The sequence below is a fragment of the Passer montanus genome, unplaced genomic scaffold (assembly GCF_014805655.1).
Source record: "Passer montanus isolate IOZ18808 unplaced genomic scaffold, ASM1480565v1 scaffold18, whole genome shotgun sequence".
Lineage (NCBI taxonomy): Eukaryota > Metazoa > Chordata > Aves > Passeriformes > Passeridae > Passer > Passer montanus.
This window is the reverse complement of record NW_024365381.1, coordinates 10,689,419-10,711,057: the sequence shown is the minus strand read 5'-3', so window position 1 is coordinate 10,711,057 and position 21,639 is coordinate 10,689,419. Positions and strand designations below refer to the sequence as shown.

The 21,639-nt window shown below is 36.6% G+C and overlaps 1 protein-coding gene across 1 annotated transcript in view; it reads left to right on the top strand.

Annotated features, from left to right (window-relative positions):
* Positions 1-21,639, top strand: part of STARD9 (StAR related lipid transfer domain containing 9) — a 93,935-nt gene that overhangs the window by 19,532 nt on the left and 52,764 nt on the right. Inside the window, exons 4-7 of the mRNA XM_039704760.1 lie at positions 16,394-16,510; positions 18,465-18,497; positions 18,585-18,646; positions 19,130-19,242. Coding sequence (XP_039560694.1) covers positions 16,394-16,510; positions 18,465-18,497; positions 18,585-18,646; positions 19,130-19,242 — 325 coding nt within the window. The remainder of the gene's footprint in view (positions 1-16,393; positions 16,511-18,464; positions 18,498-18,584; positions 18,647-19,129; positions 19,243-21,639) is intronic.

The window sequence follows — 21,639 nt, the reverse complement described above, 5'->3', positions numbered from 1 at the left end:
ATTCCTTCCCTTTTTTTTCTAAAGTGCTAACAAAGTCATGGACAAACAAAATCATGTGCTGAACAACTGTACCTGAGGCCATTCCTCACTAAGCTGAGTTTGTGACACTTACATGCCCCTGTGCATTCCCTGTAAGATTCAAGTTTTAAATTATCTTGTAAATGATCAGGACAATATCAAAATCTGTTATCTGTCATATGAGACTAATTATAAAAAATATAATACAATGAACTTCTAATTTGAATATCTTGGAAAATTATTCATGCTTTTTTCTCTCTCTGTCCTCTCCCCCTCCTTGTCTTGTAAAAGAAGGGAGAAAGAGAAGGCAGTGGCAGCTGTGGGTGTAAATGGCATTTTCGCACGAAATATTTGAAAAGCAGTAAGCATTCCATCCACAAGATTTTTTCTTCCTTCAATCCAGAGTGAGACAGAAGTGAAAAGGAGAGTGTGCTGTAAGAAAAAGGCTTTTTGTGCAATAATTGGATCAGTATATAGCAGATTATGATGGAGGCAGGGAAGCCACCATGAGTGCATGTTATAGATCTTCTGCCAGCAGCACAGCTGCTGTGTTCAGTTTGTGATCAAATAAGGTCATTCTTTCTGACTATACCAAGACTTCTTTGCTGAAAACTTCTCTGGGAACTATTGGGAATAATTGCAAACTTCAAAGCAGGCTTTGTTGGAAGACAAAAAGAACCAAGCTGATTTTCAATTTATTGAGGCTTTGAATGAATTTTTTAGAAATTAGATAGAAATAGTTGTATACATTCATAGGCAACTGTGGCCTAATGCAGATACATTTCAAATATGAAGCTGAAACAGGAGTATACAAAAAAGGATTAATCTGAGGGAAAACAGTAAACTGTTTAATAAACAATGAAATGAGACTGAAATTTTCTGACTATTCCATCTGCTAATGCTCATGCTCACTGATTGTTTCCCTGCAAGACCATTGCTCACTAGATACACAGAGCACATTCTTTACAATTGGCACTCAGTGTAACTTAATAAATACTATTGAAAGGATCTGTAGGTGCCCTCAGCAACTTAAAAAAAAATAAAGAATCAACTTCATTGGGTTGTCAGTGTTGAGCATGTTTGCAGTGAGCCTGCACATTCGCAGTCTGAATTACTTCTACAAGTCTTGTGATTCTTGCATGTCTTACAAGCAAAACCAAGAACTTGTGTAATGATCTGCAAACTTTCTGAAGTCACCTGCAAAATATGCTTATTTGGATAGATTTTTTTTTTCTTTTTAAATTAACTATGGTGAAGATGTGGGATACAGATGTTTTTAAGAAAACAATCTGCTATACAGATAAGCTCTGTGTGTATGTTGATTGTTCTTTCTTACTTGCAGATGGACATTCACAGTTTGAATTCCTTTGTGTAATCACACCACAGTTTTTCCTCCACATTCATAAAACAGTGGGGTTTTTCCCCTTATTTTAATCTCATATAAGGACTATTCTATACTCTTTCTGTTTTGCAAGCGGGTTCCCTTGTTTGTCTGTAAGAATTTCCACAGCATGGCTACTCACAGAAGGAAGGTCATATTCATGATACTTCCAAGGCTGCAGATTGATCCAAGATTAGTCTTTAACTTGGAGTGGTTTTTTTCTCCAATCTTATCAATGTTATGTGAATAACTTTTGTTAGACTTGTCTTTTGGGAGCTGAAATTACTGAAAAATTAATCTGAACTTCAGCAAAATCTCCAAGATCATGTATGTCTGTGAGTTCTATAGTCACTTGATAGAAGGATGTTGACAGACTTGCAGGACAAAACAGGACCAGGTTTGGAGATTTTATTCTCTGGGGGTGTGGTTTTATTTTCTTTTAGTGGGCAGCTTCCTTCTGAAAGATTTTGTTGGGCAGGTCTGTGCTAGGATTAAATAATGAGATATGTTTATTGCAACAGCTGTGATGGAGTTCCACATAGCTTATTTGTTTATCTCTGAAAATGAGCCATGTTTCTGACATGTTAGAGACATGAGATTGGACTTGCATGCATAAGTAGCTGAAGTCTGATAAACCTAAACAATATGCATGTGTCCAGTTTCACTGTTTATTAAAGTGTCTGGTATGATCAGCCGTTGTTCCTTTATATTATAGCAAAAATCATCCCTTCCTTTTTCTGTGAATTTGTTCTCACTTTATTTATTTTCAATAGTAGCTGACTCTTATATTTTTCTGTTAACTAAGATGATATTCCTCAGAGAGATATGTTTGTGTAGTCTTGAACACAAACTGAATGAATCATCATTTTGGCTGTATCTGAGCCTGTTGTGTTAACTAACCTGCATGTTAACTCCCTATTCAGCTTCATTTTTAATCAACAAAAAAGCCTGCCCTTGAGAACTTCCATGTGAAAAACAAAATTAACGTCTCCATTCACTTGTGGCTTTTCTGACAAAGTAGTTTCTGATGGCAGTTCCTTCATGTTGTGTGAGAAAGAGTGAAGATTAATAAAATTAATTCAGTCTAGAAATGCTTACAAGTAGCCTCAGCACAACAAAATCAAAATTCTGAGTGTCAGTAGGTTTCCTAGTGTATACATCCTCAGATGTACACACCAGTACAGGTAAGTTCTCACTCTTTATAACTTCAGTGTTACAGTGTTAGGACGTTCTCATCTGAAGGAGGGGAGATGATGTTCTGTATTTTAGATTCGCAAATATATTTTGAGGGATGTCTTACCAAACTACATCACTGTCACATGAAGTGGTTGATTAATAAGTTTTGGATCAGTTTTGAATCAGCCCTTGCTGAATAGATCTTATTCCTGCTCAATGGCAACAAATATTTTCCTGAATTGATTTGTGTTTTTTATGCGTGCCTGTAAGGATTGATTGCTTTCAGAATTACACCTAATAATATTAAAATAGATCTCATCTTCTGTTCTACTGTTATTGCAAGTGTTTTCCATTTTCAGCCATCGCTTTCCTGCACACACATAAGTGCTTAAGAGTGTATACATGGATTGTGTCATCAATAGTTAGTGCTTTTATGGTATCATTTGCAGGTTTTCTTACAGAGTCAAGTCTCTCTAAAGAGTACGCACCTCATCCCACCCCATGTGACAGACCTACAAATAAAACAGCAGGTCTGAAAAATTAACAAAGTGTGAGGTTCCAGACCAGAATTAATTAAAGCTGTCTATTTTTCTTATACTTATGGATTTTTTTATTTTATTAGGATTTCATAGATAAAGGTGGGTAAGGGAAGCCTTCTCTAGTTAGCATTGGAGAACTGGCAAGAGAAAATGGTAGGGGATTTTTTTATTCAATGCAAAGTAGGCATACTTTCAGAGAAGTTTATATTTGTCAGTTTCACATATAATTTTTAAAAAACTGTCTGCATCTCTGGATTTTGTTTCATTTGGAATAAGACTAAGTGGGACAGCCCAAATTACTGGTGCAAGACTGCTTTATGTTTTTTGTTTTGGTAGCCCAAATTTTCCAAATCCATAAATGTTCTGCAAGTTTTGTCTAGATCTCAATTTTAGTAAAAGATCTCTCACAGTACATTTAAACTGGGCTTCAGTATTGCATCATCCATGAGAAAGCCAATTGCTTTGGAGAGAAACAGAACAAAGGGAGACATGTCTTGTCTTGGATCTTGCTGACTGTGTCTTTTTATGGTAGCAGAAGGGCAATTTGAGTAGATTTAGGAATAAGCAAACTTTTTTTGCTGTTATTGTTGAAAGGTTCATGGGTAATATATGTTGTAATCCTCACTGTGAAAAAATGAGATTTCCTGATGGATTTTAGAAGTCAAAAACCTCTGGGCAATTATTCACAGTCTTTTGAAGTGAGTCCTATTGGGACAGTCTATGACCAGGACAGTAAAGACCACAATAATCACTTTGCACATGGCCAATGAGTAATCTGAGTCCTTGAAGGAATGATCAAAAAGCTTGCTTACATAATGTCCCTGACAGCTGTGGTGTCCCTTACGTGGTGTCTCTCTGTCCTTTTGGGGCAGGAGAGGTGCACTATGTGAGTTCCATCTGCAGAAAAGGGAAGTGCTGCTTTAGCTGTTGGCATTGTGGTGCATGTGCTGGGGCTTGCTTCGCTTGGGCTTTGGGGCTGTACCTCCTGTCACACACCATCTCCAGGGCCTCCCTGTGCAGGGCCAATACTGCTGGTGATGGTGGGTAGCTAAGGGTACCCTACGTCATGCGTGCCCTGCATGAAGGCATCATGCTGCTTTAGTAAGTGCCCTAAGGCTATTTTTTCCCCAGTCTCTCTTTTCTTGATGCTCTTAGTTGTGTCCCGTTTCTTAATGACTGGAAGTAATGGATAGTGTAGTTCATGAGTGACAAATATATATTTCTTACTGAGGCATGTTGTAACCTGTTTCCTAACATAATACAAGTTCTGCTTTGCAATGCATGACTCTCTGGGTTTACTCTCCTTTTTGTTACCTAAACAAGGTCTGAAACCTACTTGCTTTTGTCTTTATGATTTTTTTTAATTAGAAGGAAGAGCATTTCTCATAGCTGTTTTGAAGTAGGAGAAAAGATTGAATCACGTTGAAGGTCTAGAGAGACAGTTGATAGGAATTTATCATTGAAGCAACAGTGGTTTTTTTGTATTCTAGCACATTCAAATTCCAATCAAGTGAAAGGGTTTGGTGGATTGAGTTATAATTTAAAAGCCAAAATTAATCTCATTTCTGTAATGATTGTGAAATGTTCTAGTCCACAATTTGAGGCTGTTACTTGTTCTTTTTTGGTTGTTTGGGGTTTTTTTTTGACAGCTAACACTGTTATATCTCTTTATTATTTTTAATGTGTCTTATAAGTCTAAACCAAGAAATTGAAACTGAATTTCCAATTCATATTCAGAAAATTAGCAACTGTTTTGATTTTTATGAGTGGAAAATAAGATAATTTAAAGCCTGGGCTCAGGTAGCTGTTATATTTTGAACTTAAACTTAAATTCAGCAGAAACTCAAAAGAACGAATTTCCAATTCATATTCAGAAAATTAGCAACTGTTTTGATTTTTATGAGTGGAAAATAAGATAATTTAAAGCCTGGGCTCAGGTAGCTGTTATATTTTGAACTTAAATTCAGAAGAAACTCAAAAGAAGTGTCAATGTCTTGAAGATACTTTTAGTCTGAAAACAAAGATTTTGGGGGATTGCAGAAACTTGCTTTCAGCTATTCATGTTTTCCTTTACATCATTTGTGTGTTTGGCTGTGCTCAGTACACCACAATGCTGTTATTGTTTTGCTTCCTACTGTATGTCATTTGCATAAATTTGTTGCTTATTACAATATATGGAATGTAATCTTTTTCTATTCCATTTATTATGAATACAAGAGCCTTTCTGCAACTGAAAGTTGAAAGAGGAAGCAAAAGAGATTAGAAGTTCATCTTGATTAGAAGGTCATCTTTTGTCCCTCATTTTATCAGCTAAGAGTTGATTTTAATTTTTTTTCCTTACAGCAAACTGAAGCTGTATCTGTACAGGCCCTACTTGAGGCCAGGGAATATTCCATGAGCACTGCAGCTTGGTCATCCATAGTGCTAAACTGTGAGTGGTTCCTGGTGCTGTTTGGCCTGGGATAGCTGGTACTACTTGCAATGATTTGTAGGCACAGCCCAGGAACTGGCAGGGACCAGAAGTTTTCATGTGGCCACCCTGCCTTGGAGGCTGAGAGTTCTTATAGTCTGACCATGGGCTGTTCTGTGCCCTGTGGGCTGGTCATGTTTAAATTGCTGCTGGTGGGAGCTGGCTGAAGAGTTGTGGGTTGTGAGTCAGGGGTGGAGAGTTAATGATGGGGGCTGAAGTTTGTTGCAGGCATGTTTGAAGTTTGTTCCATGTAGTTTGGCACCTTTTTTACATAGCTGTGCTTCACAGTGAGTATCAAGAAATCAAGAACTTTTTTTTTCACAAAAATATATTGTGGGTTGTGAGTCAGGGGTGGAGAGTTAATTATGGGGGCTGAAGTTTGTTGCATGCATGTTTGAAGTTTGTTCAAGTGAGTATCAAGAAATCAAGACCTTTTTTTTTTCAAATATATACGGTCCACAAGATTATAGCAGCCTGCACATTGTAATGTTTTTCTGGGGCTGATACAGTTGGGAAAGAATCTCAGAGTCTGCTTTTCTTGCTGTTAGACTCTGGTAAACAGATTAATTTCTAAAAATGAGGAAAAGGAGAAAAATTATCTGATAACCAAAACAGGGGAAACAACTCTGGTAAACAGATAATTTTTCTCCTTTTCCTCATTTTTAGAAATTAATCTGATAACCAAAACAGGGGAAACCATCTTGCACATAGAAAAAGATTATAAAACTATTAAAAATCTTTAACTTTTAAAATTCCTTTTCAAGTAAGGCTTTTATTTTTTTTCAAAGTGATTGAAGGGCTAATAAAAAAATAAATGTCAGAAGTGAAATGTTTAAATTGTACAGTGTGCTGTGCTACTTTGACCTGTTTGGGCAGCTTTGATCCAAGCAGGTAATCATTTTTAAAGAATTTGCAGACGCTGTGACCTTCTTTTGCTGTGAGAGCAGAGCATACAGATCTTGAATGTAAGTAGCACCCAATGCTTCTGCTGAAGTCATTACACTGAAAAGACAGAAATCTGCACTGAACTCCCAGGGAGATGGATGGTCATCTGAAACGGCACAGCTGTTTGGAAATCACCTACTAAATTCAACATGGAGTCATTATATTCTGTAGTCTTTTGAAACAGCAACAATATTCTCTAATATCAGGATTTCTAGCTGAATTAGTGATGCGACTGTTCTTGACCCAAAAGAGAAAGTAGTACAAGTAGAAATATAGATTAATAGGTTGGCATATTTGAGACCATCGTGAGGTTTTTCTGAATCAGTTTATTGTAATAATGGACTTGCATTAAAAATTAGATGAGACATGTATTTAAGATTTATTGATTTAGCACATGCTCAGTAAAATAAACGTATGTTGGGGTAGAACCGACAGCTAAGTTGCAGCCATAAGTGACACAATTTATACCTCATTATAGACTATTGCACCAATAAGCTGGAAAGAATATGTAGAAGCAACATTCAGCTAGTTAAATCCTACAGCCACTGCTGACAGTTTTACAAACAGAATATACCTTGTAGAATTTCTGCTGGCATTTTAAAGACTTATAGAGAAAAATAGCTATTTTCAATGTCTTGTCATCTCTTTTGTTTAATTTTTACTTTCTTTTGGTCTCTTGTATGAAGGTGAAAAAATGAGCTGATTGCTAGGAAATATTTTAGAGGCTTAAGAATTGTTTTCCAGTGTTGTAATTTTAAGAGTTGGTGATCTAATAGCAAAAATATCAAATTGAGCTAGATGACATGTGAAAAGAGAATACCCATTTACAGCTGAAGGGAAAAAAATCTGTCTTGATAGTGTCATTGTGCTGTTGTCTGAGCAGTGCAAACAGTTGTTGGCTCTGAATTATTGAAAAATTTAAATTTATCGCTACTTTTTCCTTTTACCTCCTGGTAATAAAGTCAAGGAACAATCTTTTTTCCATCTCCATCTTCAGTCTTCTCACAATATTATGGGGCAGTTATTTTCAGAGACACAGATGGGAATGGGTATTTATCTCTGCTGTCTTGTACAAAAAAAAAATTGGAAATTTTATGTTGTTTTTCTTTACTCTCCTTTCACATGGAATCACAGACATCCACTAATGACCTGGGATCTTAGCCAACAGCTAGAGGCAGTGGGAGAAAATGCAGGATATTTATAACTTCATTATAATCCATCGTTCATTCCTTGCTCTCTTCATTGCAAGAGAGATATCATTCAGTATAAAAAACCCACTTAACTCTCACAGTGTTTATTTTGCTAATTTTAAGAGTATCAGTAAAATTAACTGCTCTGCCTTTTTTTTGTTGTTGTTCTTATTTCTTTTCAGTAGTCATTCAGGCACAGATAACAATGGTATCACAACATTTAAAGTGACAACTTACATTACTTTTCTGGCATGAAGCAATATCTGGAGCAGGGGAATGAGATGTCTAAAACATCTGGCCATGGAGTAAAACAGTGTGACTGTAGAGAATATTGTGTTGCTTCCTCCAGCTGTGACATTAACCTTTGCTAGACCTTTGAAAATCTGAAGATTTTAGCTTCCCCCAGGGTTCCATTATTGAATGGTCTGGCCCAGAATTCACTCAGGAAAAATTGTCCTTCCTGGGATTTTGCTGGCACTGGTCTAAGTCACAGTGTTACTGTTCTGCTGTTGAAGATGCACAACACAGAAATTAAATCTGTACCTCTAACAACCAACCCAGCACTTAAGCCTGTAGTCCCAGCTTCTTGGGACTAGAGAAATTCTTGGGACAAAGAAATTAAACCACTTCATTTCTCATCTGCTCATTAAGTGGTTTGTAGACAGTGTTGCGAGTTGTGTGTATCTCATCATTTGCTTCCAATCTTCTTCCTTTCCTTAAGGATGCTTACTGAAGTTTTTATCTAAAGACCCCAAAACCACAAAATGCTATGTGTGAATGTTAAAGTATTTATTAATGAAGCCAAAAATTGTTGGGTGTTTTTCACTGTAGAAAGTTTTATTATGATAAATATAGCTGGGCTGAGCTAAATCAATATTGATGTAGTGTTGAATGTTGTAGAGTAGTTTATATGGCTATTACATAAAAATTACTCTTCTATAAATCAGTGATAACACAATAGGAATCCCTATTAGAAAGGAAAAGAGATGAGAGTTATGTGCTTTCGTACAGGTAGATGAAAATACACAAGTTGATGTTTACAGCAGAATAGCAGCAATTTTCTAAAAAGGAAAATAATAAAAGAAGTAGAGAGTGGAGTTTTGTCCTTGGTGATGAATCAGTTTGGAACTTTTAAAAGTTAGGGTTCTATCAGAACATTTATAAATTAGACTGATGTGGTAAGCACTCACTTTTTTCTTTTTTCAAAATGTGAGATTTTTTAAATGAGTGAATAAGGTGTGTTTTCATGAATACATCTTATTCATGGTGCTTATTGCTGAAATTTATTTTATTCAGCAATAAAATGGCAGAAAGGTAAAGCTACCGCTCAGCCCAATCAGAATCCAATATTCTCCCTCCTGTTCCCCCCATAAGAACAATAGATTTGTTAAATATTATTTGTGACTTTCTCTAGTATTTTTATTTTATAGTTTCTCCTAAATCAAGCTTGAACTTTCATGCTGTCAAATTTAGTGTGTGTCTGTACATTACAACACACAGCAGAGCGTTTTTCCACTGGAAAAAAAATTACACCTGATAAGAAGAACAAACAAATCATTGTTGTCTCTCACAGGGAGAATTAAAGCACAAAGGGATTTCGGGACACACAGGAAGTCTGTTGGCAGAGCCAAGAACAGAACTGTCTCTTAAGTTCTGCTTCAAATGCCTCTGCCAGGGGCCAAGCTGCTTGAGCTGGAGAGAAGCCGTCCCTTTCACAGCCCTGCTTCCGGTTGGACTGGGAAAAAGAAACTGAAAAGGCAGGATAGAGAGAAGGAAAAGAAATAATCTTGGTTGTGAAGCTGTGGCCTCTTGTTAAGGGAGAAAAAGCATTCCCAAACTAACCAACCGATGCCTTCCCCCCTTCCGCTTTATCCCATTCAAACCAAGGAGTAATGTTGCTGAAGTAATCCAAATGTCACAGTGGAGGGTTTTGTGCAAGTGATCAGCATAATGTGCTTCCCTTTGCTTGTGCCTTCTCTGCCCATGTACAGAAAGCCCCTCGGCTGACATCTGTGTAATATGTGTTAAGACAAAACACGTGCAGAAAAAGCCTTGCATTATTGGAACAACCTCCTAGATTTGTTTTTTACATATTCATTCCTTGCATTATCTTCCTGCCTTTTTATTAAATTAATCTTGAGGGGTTTGTAAATATTGTGGGGTGAAGGCTTTCATTATTTTGGCAGGAATTTCTTAGTTCTGTATAATTCTATTTAATGAAATTTTTTTTTGCCTTAAATCTGAGTCTACGAGGCTACATTCAAAATGTAGCAGCAATTTAATTAAACATGATTTAGCTGTAACTCAAATAGCAATAGCTTGATGGGGGCAAGGTTCTGGAAGGAAAACACACCAAATATGTGATGCAGCATATCTGTAACTCATAGTGGAGACTGTGGCAAACAGATACTGCAGGACTGAGCCTCTTAGACTTCATACAGTATGTAATGCCCTGATCTACTGGCTGAGTGTGATTTTGTGGGTGTAGTAAATAACAGCACCTCTTTAATACTTCATTTTGTAGCTGTGTCTGCTGCAGTTGCATTGATACTCTGAAGATTTCTGCCTACTGATGAGGAAGTTTTCCCTTATCTTGCTGGCATGGCAAATCTTTAATGGAAATCAGGCTGTTGAGTTTTTTCAACCTTTGTAATGTCACTTGTTAGTTCTGTGGTCAAAAGTAGCTTTTGGCTGTGTGTCTTGTTTCGGTTGAGTTTTTTCCACTTTCATTAAACTGGGGTATTCTAAAGGCAATTTTTAAATTGTGCTGTGAAAGCAGAAAATTGTCTTTTGATTTTGGTCCTGATTAACTGTGGGAATTTATCTTATTATTCTAACTTTAGCCTAATGTTTTTCAGTAAAACTGAAAACTGCTTTTGGTGAGTTGTCAATGTTGATTCTTGTGGACTATGCCTGTAATAAGTAGCAATTTTATTTATTCAGAAATCCTTTTATATTCCTTTTTTTTGTCTTTACCAAATCTCTTGAAATTTCTGAGATTTCCAAGTTGGGTTTAGTGTCCTAATGTTACTATTACACATATTGGCAAATAAGAAAACAGATCTATCTAAATAAGACCTGATAAACTATTCTATTAACTTGCTATTCCTAAAAGTTGTAGCTTTCTCCTTCTGCTTTTCCTCTCTTTTCCTCTGTTTCAGTCAAAGCTGGTCCTTGCTTGTTCATTGTTCTCAAAGCAAAATGCAAGTCTTATTTTCCAGAAGTTACTTAAGGGAAAAAGTTGAGTGCCAGAAAATGCTTATTTATCAATATTGATCCCTTACATTTGCAAACTTGGCATTACATACTGTACCTGAAAATTTACTGGATTTTTTTTTTTATGTGACTCTGAGACTTGGCTTGAGTGATTTGGAAAAACATTCCATTTCCCAAATTATTAAACCCCAAAGCATAACAGTCAATTTACTGTTATTTAAAACAATTGCTTTTTTTTTCTTCTCGCAATCCAGGTTCTGATTGGATTAAGAAAGAAAAGTCTTATGCTCAGGAAAGTTTTATTGCCAATCTTAATTTGTGATAGAATGACCCCATTATCTTCAAAATTAATGCATTTATTAGTCTAAGAGGGACACTCTCAGAGAATAAAGACAGTCCCTTCCACTTATAATGTAAAATATCTATTTGTTGTTATCAGCTGTGCTAGGTGTGTACTTATTCAGTGAATAGTAATTCAAAGAAAAAATCAAAGGTCCTGGTATTAACTGAGCCTTGGTTTACAAAGTCAGTAGCATTAGTTTGAACCTCATGCATTAGAGAATAGTTTAATTGTCTCCAACCTTTTGGAGGAACAAAAGAAAAACTGACAGTCAACACACTTGTGTCTGTCTTAGTGTGAGTCACAGAGAGGTTATAGATTCAAGGGATTATCCACAGGCCATTGCTGTGATAATAACTATGGAGTCAAAGAATATAAAAGAAGAAAAGTCTTTATAATATGCACAGGCAGTTGGGAAAAATAGAACATGCTTAAACTTTTTTTCAAAAATAAATAGGCCTTTTTAAAAATAAGAATTTGAAAACAAAAGGCTTTAAACTTTTAATATCTGGGCAAAAATGTCAATGTAAACTTAAGTCTCAAATCATTATTCTTAATAAAAGAAATATGAAAATACTTTCACTTTTGGTGAGTAACTGGACATGCTCCATGCCATATTTTATTTCTTAGCGGTAGAACTAAATATATTTCAGAAAAAAAAATATAGTCATCTGTCTGCTAATGCATACTTATGCAGGGACATGCAGGTCTAAAGTGATAAAATGTGATATAATCACAGGCTAATAAATAAAGTATTTTGCATTTTCTTGAAAATTCATTATTTAAGAAGGATGTAAAAACCCACTATAAATTCTGGCTCTTAAACTAGCAAAGGAGAGCTGAGACAAGATTTCTGATTCTGCTGTCCAAAAGGGAAAGAATCAGAACAGATTATTGCTGTTTTAAATCTCCTGGTAGTGAAAAATATTGTTATGCTTGTTACTCACAAATCCAATTACAAAACATGTTTGCAATTTCTAAAAAGGGAGAGTTTTGCTACTTTAGTATTATGAAACTCACTTTATAAAGGTTCATGCAAAGGAGAGAAGAAATGTCTTCTGTCACTTGGCCATTACTGTTTCATAGGACAGGTGGTATCCTTCTTTGAATCTCCCAGACTCCTTCAATTTTTTAATCTTTTGGTAACACAAGGTGCATTTCCAATTAATATTCCTCATATATCATTTTAATTATGGACTTTGTGAAAAGGTTAAAATTCCCAAGCATTCTTGAAGAAGCAATCCAAAACCATATCTCAGTTTGTTCTACCAAATTTTATTTTGTTTTGAATTGAGTAATAAATCCTGATGTTCTTGTCAGGGATGACCTGATACTAACTGCAGATTTTTGGTGTGGATTTACTTTGTGTTCCCTACTGACCTAATAATTTTTGATTTCCAAAAGTGTTTCAGAGTTTATTTGAAGAGTGGCACATTCACTTAACCTCTAATACATGTCTATTGCAAAAGAAATAAATAGCCAGTCTTTCTAGTCTTCAGTTTTAAATAGGATTAAGTCAATGGTGATAATTTAACAGTTGTCTTAGTGCCTTCTCATAACTTTTTCAGAAAGGCATGGTTTTTTCCACTGTTAGGACAAGTTGACAAGTCATAAATTGCAGAATATTTCACAGATCACTGTGGGATATGGACCACATACAGCTGGGCAAGTGCAGGGAACAGACATGGCAAAGGCAGTTAGGGCTTTGTTGAAAGGCTCATTCTTGCCTGGAACAAAGTGAACAGTGCCAGTCACACAGGGCAGCCATGCAGGGAAGACAGAGCTGTCTCAGCCAAATGGTGTGTTCTCTGCAGGAAACCATATCCAACTCGTGTTCCTTAAAAAGCCTCATCTTCTGAAGTTCCATTGCAAATGTGAGACTTGGAAGGCTCCCAGAAAAATCTCCTTTTCCCTGCCACCCCCACCCCATGATCAGCAAAATATGTGATTCAGTCTATTGTATCATGGAATATCTTAGTACATATGCCCAGAATGATTAATTAGAGGATTTTTTGTGTAATCTGCAGCTGTTATTGCTGATGGATATTTGGACTAAAGCCTCTCATATTAGAAAAAGCCTTGATTTCAATTACTCTCCTTCCTTTTTATGCAAGTAATAAATTCATTGCTGTGCTTCACTTCTCCATTTTTTCTGCAATACACCAAAACAAAAAGGCTTTTCTGACTAAATTGAGGCTTTATTCAATTAAATTAATTGTAATTTATCCTCACAGAAGGAGAGAGAGTAATTTGCTAGAAAGAACGAAAACAAAACAGTACAAATCAGCTTTTAATAGAAGTTCAGCAAATAATTTTTTGAAATCGTGTCACCATCGTAGGGTTATGTCACTGTATTCAGTGTACCTAGTTTTGCTTGTATTATATACCTTCTCTTAAGGCCTAATTTAAAAAGGTCTGATTTGAAACATATTTAATTAAAGTGTCTGAGTAACCATGTGTGTTTAATACAGAGTAAAGGTAACAGCTTTGACTGAGACTGTGGAGTTGGAGGCTCTTCTTTCAGAGTGTCCGAGGTACTCCTGGAGGGAAGGCATGCCCACTAATTTGCACAGTTGGCTTAAAATGCTCTGGATGTTCTAGAATCACAAGGAGTGTTATGAGCACTAGTGAGAACATCCCATAGTCTTCTACTAATGGATAGCATTATTGCTGCTTTATCTATAGGAAAAGTGAACCATGAAAATGTTAAATGAGTTGCACAAAGTCGTACAAAAGTTTCAACAACAGAGAAAGAACAAAAATGCTGTTGTTCTATAAAATACCATCTTCAATGTCCAGATGGCATTGATTAGTGTTACTCTCCTGAAAGCTTGCCACCTGTGAAGATTTAATTTTATTATACTCAGCTCAGTTACTAATTTTCATAGATCCATTGTGAACCTTCAGAAAGGAGGGCAGCACTTAATGAGGAAACGATCACAGAATCAAGGTACTTCTCTAGGCTGCATTTATCCCTGTTGTAAGATGTTCCATCATGTGAAATGTAGGTTTCTAAATTGATATGGAGTCCTCCAGCTGCTGTTAGTACGAGTCATGAAAAATCCCCTAGTTTATTCAATGTTGATACTCTGAAATGGGCGCAGTATTGCCTTGCTTCAAGGTAATTCATCCTGTAATTTCTTAGTCCTTTTTCCTGCTTGACTCTGGTCCTCTGTCAGTCTTCAAAACTAGATCTTGCCATCTTGAGCTTAGATCAGATTCTTTCCTCCTGCCCCTTATATTCACATTCCCAGCTGCTGGATTCATTGAGGTGCTCGCACAGGAGGAAATTTCTCCTTTGAGCTTAAGTCCTAGAGATGTCCAACAAGTTTTACATGCTAACCAGGTAGGGAAGAGATCCTAGAGGTGCTTCTGCCGAGGGTAAGTTCAGTGTTCACTGAAGAATTGACAGGAGAATAACTTTGCCTGGATTCTGAGCCCTTTTAGGCTCTCTGCAGGGCTTCTACTTGCCTGGTAGCCCAATTTGCAGCTCACAAGCAAATGTGTGTACACTCAGAAGCAGCCCTGCTCTGAATCCCTTGCCCATCAGTTTGTACTCTACTCCTAGTTAATATTCCTTACCTCAGTACTCCTCACCTTAAACATTCCTTGGTGAGTTTTACACAGCTCTGCAGACCCCACTCAAATATCCCAAATTATCCTGTTTCTTTTTTTCTCTCCAGATTGTTGGCTGTGAAGTCCAGGTTGGCCCTCTCCAACATTCCACTTCATTCTCTTAATGGCCTCCGGTAGTGACTAGAGAGTTTGCCCCTATATTTTTTTTTTAATCCTTTGTCTATCACATTTGTATCCCTGTGTTTTGTTCATGGCTTGACCGGGTGGTTTTGAATGGAAAAGTTTCTTGAGCTGATAATCCTAGTGAAGCAGATGCTCTGAGATGCCATATACCTTTACAAATACAAGCAGGGGTAGTCAAATTTTGCCAAATAGCAATGTTATTGATTCTTCAGCTGGAAATTAGTATCTTGTCCTGGTTTGAGTTGAAATGTGATCTGAAAATTGAAGTCTCAGGGGAGGATTTTCAATCTGCTTTCTGGGTAGTTTAGGTAAAGTGGTGATGTCTATGAATTTTTTTCCTATTGATTTTTATATCAGTTTTAGTACATTTATCTGTCCATGGGAGAAGCAAATGACCTGGCAGTGGATGATATTTCACTTTACTGAAATATGAAATGCTATATATCTCTCTATAGATACTAACCAGCTCTCTGTGTGAACAGCAAAACCATAAATGCTTGTGACATCTCTTTTGCAAGGCCAAAGTGTGCAGAGGGGTTGGCAGCCTGCCTGCTGGAACCCTTTGATCCACAGTGCACTTCCTGGCAAACCTTACTAGGTGTCCTTTCAGCTGGTCTAGGGCAAGGCTTTGCTGTCCTGAGAACATGATCACAATATGGGTCACCTGAGGATCAAAACAAAGAAAAAAAGAAGCAGGGAAAGTAGGAGGAATAACTGGTTAGGTCTTTCTGTGTGTGTAGTTTGGCAGTGTTTGCCCGACTTTAGCAGCAACGGCAGGACCAGTGCAAGCTTTGGAAGTCCTGAGAGACTGACAAGGATTTGGTGGTAACAGGTCCTGGCTCTGTAATACAATGAGCAGAAAAAGATGTGTCACTGTCTGTTTGGTGAGAAGAGAAGATAAAGCATGCGGCCTCTGGTGTTGTCACTTAGCAGATGGGCCAGATAGAAATGTTGCTTGGGTGAAATCTGCATACAGGTTAGACTTTGCTTTGCTTCTGATCTGTAATTTTGATGCTGAACTTATGTAATTGCATCAAAGAGCCTTGATTGTGCCTTTCAGTCACATTTATGATGAGAACTGTAAATACTTGGGGTAGGAAAGATCCTCAAGGATTCACATAGTCTGAATATAAAATATTGTTCCTTGTCAGCAGTATGCTTGGCATACCAGTATCTTAAGGAAGATCTAACAAGTGCATGCTCAGCATGCAGCATTGAGTCTGATAAAATAGAAAGACAGATATGTGAAGATCCTTCTTCCCATAGAGTTATTAAAGGAGCAAGATCTGCAAGTAATGAAGAGTGTTTGCAGGGAGATGTATTGTTCATGCACTGTTTTCTTTCTCTTGGTCTTTTCAGGTGTTCCAGGACCTTGGCACTTCTGTGTTGTCTGGTGCATTTAGAGGATACAACATCTGCCTCTTGGCATATGGTCAGACAGGTTCAGGAAAGACTTACACAATGATGGGAACACCTGTGAGTTACACCATTCATTTTAAACCTAGGGTTGAGGGCAGGATGTCTAGCAGAAACATTGATTTATTTTTAAATGGTGGTTGTGGTGCTTGTTGAACAGAATGCTTATACATGTTTTATAAGGTTTTAAACATATAAAATGTGAGCCTTTTAATTTAGGTAAAAAATAGAGTATCGGGTAAAAATATTAGAAAGTGTGGTGTACTTTAAATATTTATTATTAGATAATCTTCTGCTTACTACATATGAATCTTATCACAGAGTTAGAGGACCAAAAAAAAAAAAATCAAAACTCCCGAATAGTTCTGGATTTTAGAAACTGTAACCCAAGACAATACAAAGTGTTCGTTTCTATGTGATATTTTGGCAGTCTGGCCTATTCTGAGATTAAATTACATTCACAAATAAAACTGGATACAATTCACAGTAATGGTTTTGTCACGGGCTTGATTATTATTTGTAATATTGACCTGTGGAAAGTAATACTTCACTTCTAGTTTTGACATGCATTGAATGGAATTTACAGAAGCTGTTACATGCTAAGATTGTGTACCAGGCATCACCTAAAGTGCATTTTAATCTTGCTACTCAGATTGATGGAGTCAGTTGTTTTCCTGTGTTTTGCCACAACAGAAGACAATTAGATTTTTATCAATTAATATTCTTAGCTCTTGGCGAAACATACTGCTAAAAAGAAAAAAAAAATTAATAGTTTGCATAAGTGAACCAGTATTTCCTACATCCATGGGATTCAATTTTTAAGGTGAAGTAAGGACAAAATGCATTTAAAACCCAAAGATAAGAAGCCTGTTTTAATACAGTTTGTTCTTTTGATGAGAGTTTGGATTTTTAAAATTTTATTTTCTCAATAGACATCTGCAATAGGATTTAGTTATGTTATTACCAGATTCTCTATTAATTTTGTGTGAAACCAAGTTTTATCTCATAAAAGCCTGAAGAATTGTTAAAATTTGAGTTAACAGGTGGCAAATTAGGATATTCACATTACCCTATTTTGAAAATATCTTAGCGGTTCAGAATGGTCACAACTTGAAATTATCATTATTTTCAAGGAAGTGTTTGGATCTTGTGTTTCTAACAGATTTCTTGTTTTAAAACTAATTTTTTTTCTCCAATGCAGTATTGCTTTGGACTGAGCTTTAATAACTTGTATTAACTGTGAAACAGTGTTCCAATTTTTGGTATAAACAGAACTTTTGTTCATGGTCGTCCACTGGGTGATCCTGGATTTTCTTCTTTTAACACAGTTTCAAGTGTGCATTCTGAAAAAAGCCTTTCACACCATTCAGCAAGCAGAATCCACCTAAGCCCTGGTGTCTTTCCCAGGGCGTGTTGGCATTGGCTAAAGTGTGAGCAATCATATCATAAGGGGGGTTCATCACACAAAACCACACTGTTACCTCAGTTCTGTGTAGACTGTTTGGGCAAAATTTAAATCACCTAGTCTGGGTATTGTTAGCAGCCCCATATCCTCTTCTCTCTGAGACACAAAATTTATAAATTTAGAATATAAATCTGTTCCAAGGCTCTTTGGTGATGTCGTGGTATGAAGAAATAAAACTAGAATAAGGAAAACCCAAAAATATTCATGAGCAATTAAGTTAGTTTCAGTATTGGCCTAGCTTCATCTAGGCAGCAACACCTCTGACATAGACATGTCCAATATCATTACATCAGACAGCTTTTGGATTTAACCCAAGCCTCTAAACTTCTCATCAATGCTGCATACACTGCTTTAAAATTACTTTTGGTATAAATAGAAATGTTGTTTTGAAGTGCACTGCATGGCTGTTTGTGTTGTAATCCACCATACAGTCATTACTGCACTGTGATTCTGTCCTTTTCTTAAAACTTGGCTTTTGTTTAAAAATGGATTTTGCATGAGTGTTAGAAAACATATAATTTAATTTTTGTTTCTCTTTATTATTTGAAGGCATCCATTGGGCTGACACCTCGTATATGTGAGGTATTTTTTTTTCTTTACTTGAATTTGTTTAAGCAGTTAGATTTTCTTAATGTATTTTAAATTTACATAAATTTCTTGTTTGTGAAGGGCCTCTTTTCTAGGAAGGATGATTACTCAGACCAGATGGCATCATGCAGGGTAAAGGTCAGGTAAGTGTGCAACTGTTTTGGACACCAATATGAAAGCTTTAACATGCTCCTGTGATTGAACAAAGTAAAGACTAGTTTATTTTGTTTCTGTTTTCTTAGAAGACAGTAGTTTTTGAATGAGGGGGGAAACACAGAGGAATGATGAGAAAGTTTTGTGTTTAGTTTTCGATCTAAATATAGTTTTTTGGATGCTGTCTGTTCACTTTTGTATAAACAGCTGAAATAGGAATGCAGTGAAAATGTACTTGCTTTAACTCCTAAATTGAGCCATAATCCTACAGTCTGGTCTTATTCATCATTCCCTTGGACCTTATAAAGCATTGTGTTTGGAAATCTGGGGATTTGAGCCCACTAGTGCAAAAAATCTATGTAAGAGTCATTTACATAGTCTAAACACACAGTTACTCCTTGTTTTTGTTTGTAGTGAATTTAGCTTTCCTTTTTTGTTGTTGTTTTGTTTGTTTGTTTCTTTGTTTGTTTCAGTTTCCTTGAAATCTATAATGAGCGTGTCCGAGACTTGTTAAAACAGTCAGACCGAAAGAAACCTTACACGCTCCGAGTCCGAGAGCACCCTGAAACAGGACCCTATGTGCAAGGTGAGAGTGGCCTCCTCAATCAGCACAGAACTGCAGGTGGATGTGTGCCAGGCATGTGTGCACCTTTGCATGTATTCTGCAATGATCATAATTGCCCCTGCCCTTCAGGGTTTATTTTCTCAAATGTTTTTCTTGTTGTGTGATTGCTTGTAGTGCACTGAAACCTTTGCCTCTGTTGTCCTGCTGGCTGGAGATCGTGCACTGTCTGCCTTTCCAGTCATATTATTTTTCTTCATTTTATTTTACATAAATATTATCTTAATCAAGAAGTCTACCAACATTAGCTTTAAATGTGTTCTCCAGACCAGTCTAAGATCCCTTCATACCTTGGTCCCTTCATATATTTTAAAAAAGTAGATAAATTTAACTGTCTGATGTTTCAGGGCAGGCAGTGTGAAACAACAAAAATCTCACCCAAATGAAAACTTAATAAGCTTGATTTTCAGTTGTCAGCTTTTTTAGTTGTCTTTCTCATTTTAGTTCTTGTCTTCTCTCTCATTTTTTTTCTACTTCCGTTTTATTTTCAATTTTGGTAGGTGCTTTTACCCCATGGTCTCATACAGCTTTAAACTGCAGTTTGGCTTTTGGTATTTCACGAATTGATTCACTCCTGGTGTAAAGTTTGCCAGCTACACTTCTGTGTATCTGACCAACAGCTGACAAAAATCACATCTCAAAATCAGTGCAAAATCATACAAAGTAGATTTGCAGTAGATATCAGAAGAAAGAGTGTCTTCCAAACTGGGGGTTTGTTTAGAAGGTAAATGCATACATTTCCTTTTCTTCTTGCCTTATATCCAGTGGGCAGAATTCCTGAGTAGCCTCTGGTATCACTGCCTCTGCAACTGCCTGGCTGGCCATCAAGTGAGCAGTAATACCTAGGGGGTATGCACTTAGTACACAAAATGCATATCACATAGGATGTTATGGATCCTGTCACATCAGAGCAAATACTGATTTCTCCTGCCTTCTAAATTGAGTCCTTGTCTCTGTTTAGTGGATTTCTCCTGCTCTCCCACGTTGATTTTTATCCTTGTTTTTCTTTATTATGGCATTACACGTGATGTGGTTATCCTTCCTCCAAAGATGAAGGGAAGATGTGACAATAGAGTGACTTGATTGTGTGTTTGGATGGAGCCTGATTGGATGGAGCCCAGCTCTGATTCCTTGCACACCTGCTCTATTGGTCGTAGCACATCTAACAAGCCATGATTGTTACCAATTCCTCCTCTCAAAATTTGAAATCTGCACTTGCAAGGTGTTGAACTTTCATGGTCCTGTACACAAGGGCCTATCAGACATTCTGGTTGTTTCAGCTGCGGTTTCCCAGCACATCAGCATCCTGTTTTAAGGAGACATGGAAAATAATGGATGAATTGATGGTCTCATTAGGATGGCAAACATAATTCTTTGAAAAGTAAATTCATAGACATTTGGCTTTTATTGAGGGCTTTCCAAGATTCTCTTTCTACCTGCTTGTTATTGAAGAACTTCATTGTTGATGAAGTTCAAAGTGTAATTATTTTCTTTTAGCAGCTGTTAATTCACCACACAAGAAAGGATTTTTAACTCCTCCTTTCCTTGGCAATTTCCATCTCTTTTCTCAGGCCTTATATCTCCAGTGATTCCTTGGCTGCATATAATGGGGTTTCCCTGTTTTAAAAGAAAATAAAGTTATAACTTCTGCCATTAGGCTGGCTTTCCTTTTGTCACTGTTTTGTCTTCATCTGGAGCCATCCAGGCCAATTCTGTCACCTCTTTTTGAATGAGGGGAGAAACACAGAGGAATGATGAGAAAGTTTTGGGTTTGGTTTTCAATCTAAATATAGCTTTTTGGATGCTGCCTGTTCACTTTTGTATAAACAGCTGAAATTGGCTTTTGTTGTTGTTATTGTGGGGTTCATTGGGGGGGGTTGTTTGTTTCTATTATGCTTTTTTTATTTTCCCATTTTTAATAAGGATTTTATTCTTGGACACAACTGAAATTTTAGACTGGAACAATTTTATGCTAGAGTTCTGAAATATGCCAATAAAGTTCCCAGTTGATTAGATTTTGTAAACTAAGAGAAGAGATAATGGCAAAAGATTAGCCTAAATAATATTTGCCACTTTTGACTATGGCTGTAAATTTATTTTAGATTATTCACTCCCTCTGTATATTATGACAGCCTCGAGAAATAATTGTGTTAATGCCTGTAAGAAAAACTTCATTTTCAGTGGAAATTATGATTCATGTTATTTTAAAAAACTGATCACATGCATGAAAAATTAAATAATTTCTCTGCTGAAGATACCATGGAGTGCAATTGGATGTTGTTATGACACCATGTGAACTGAAGTAATTTCAGGCTGATGAATCAGTAGCTTAGGGAAACAGATGAGAGTTCTTTTATTTTA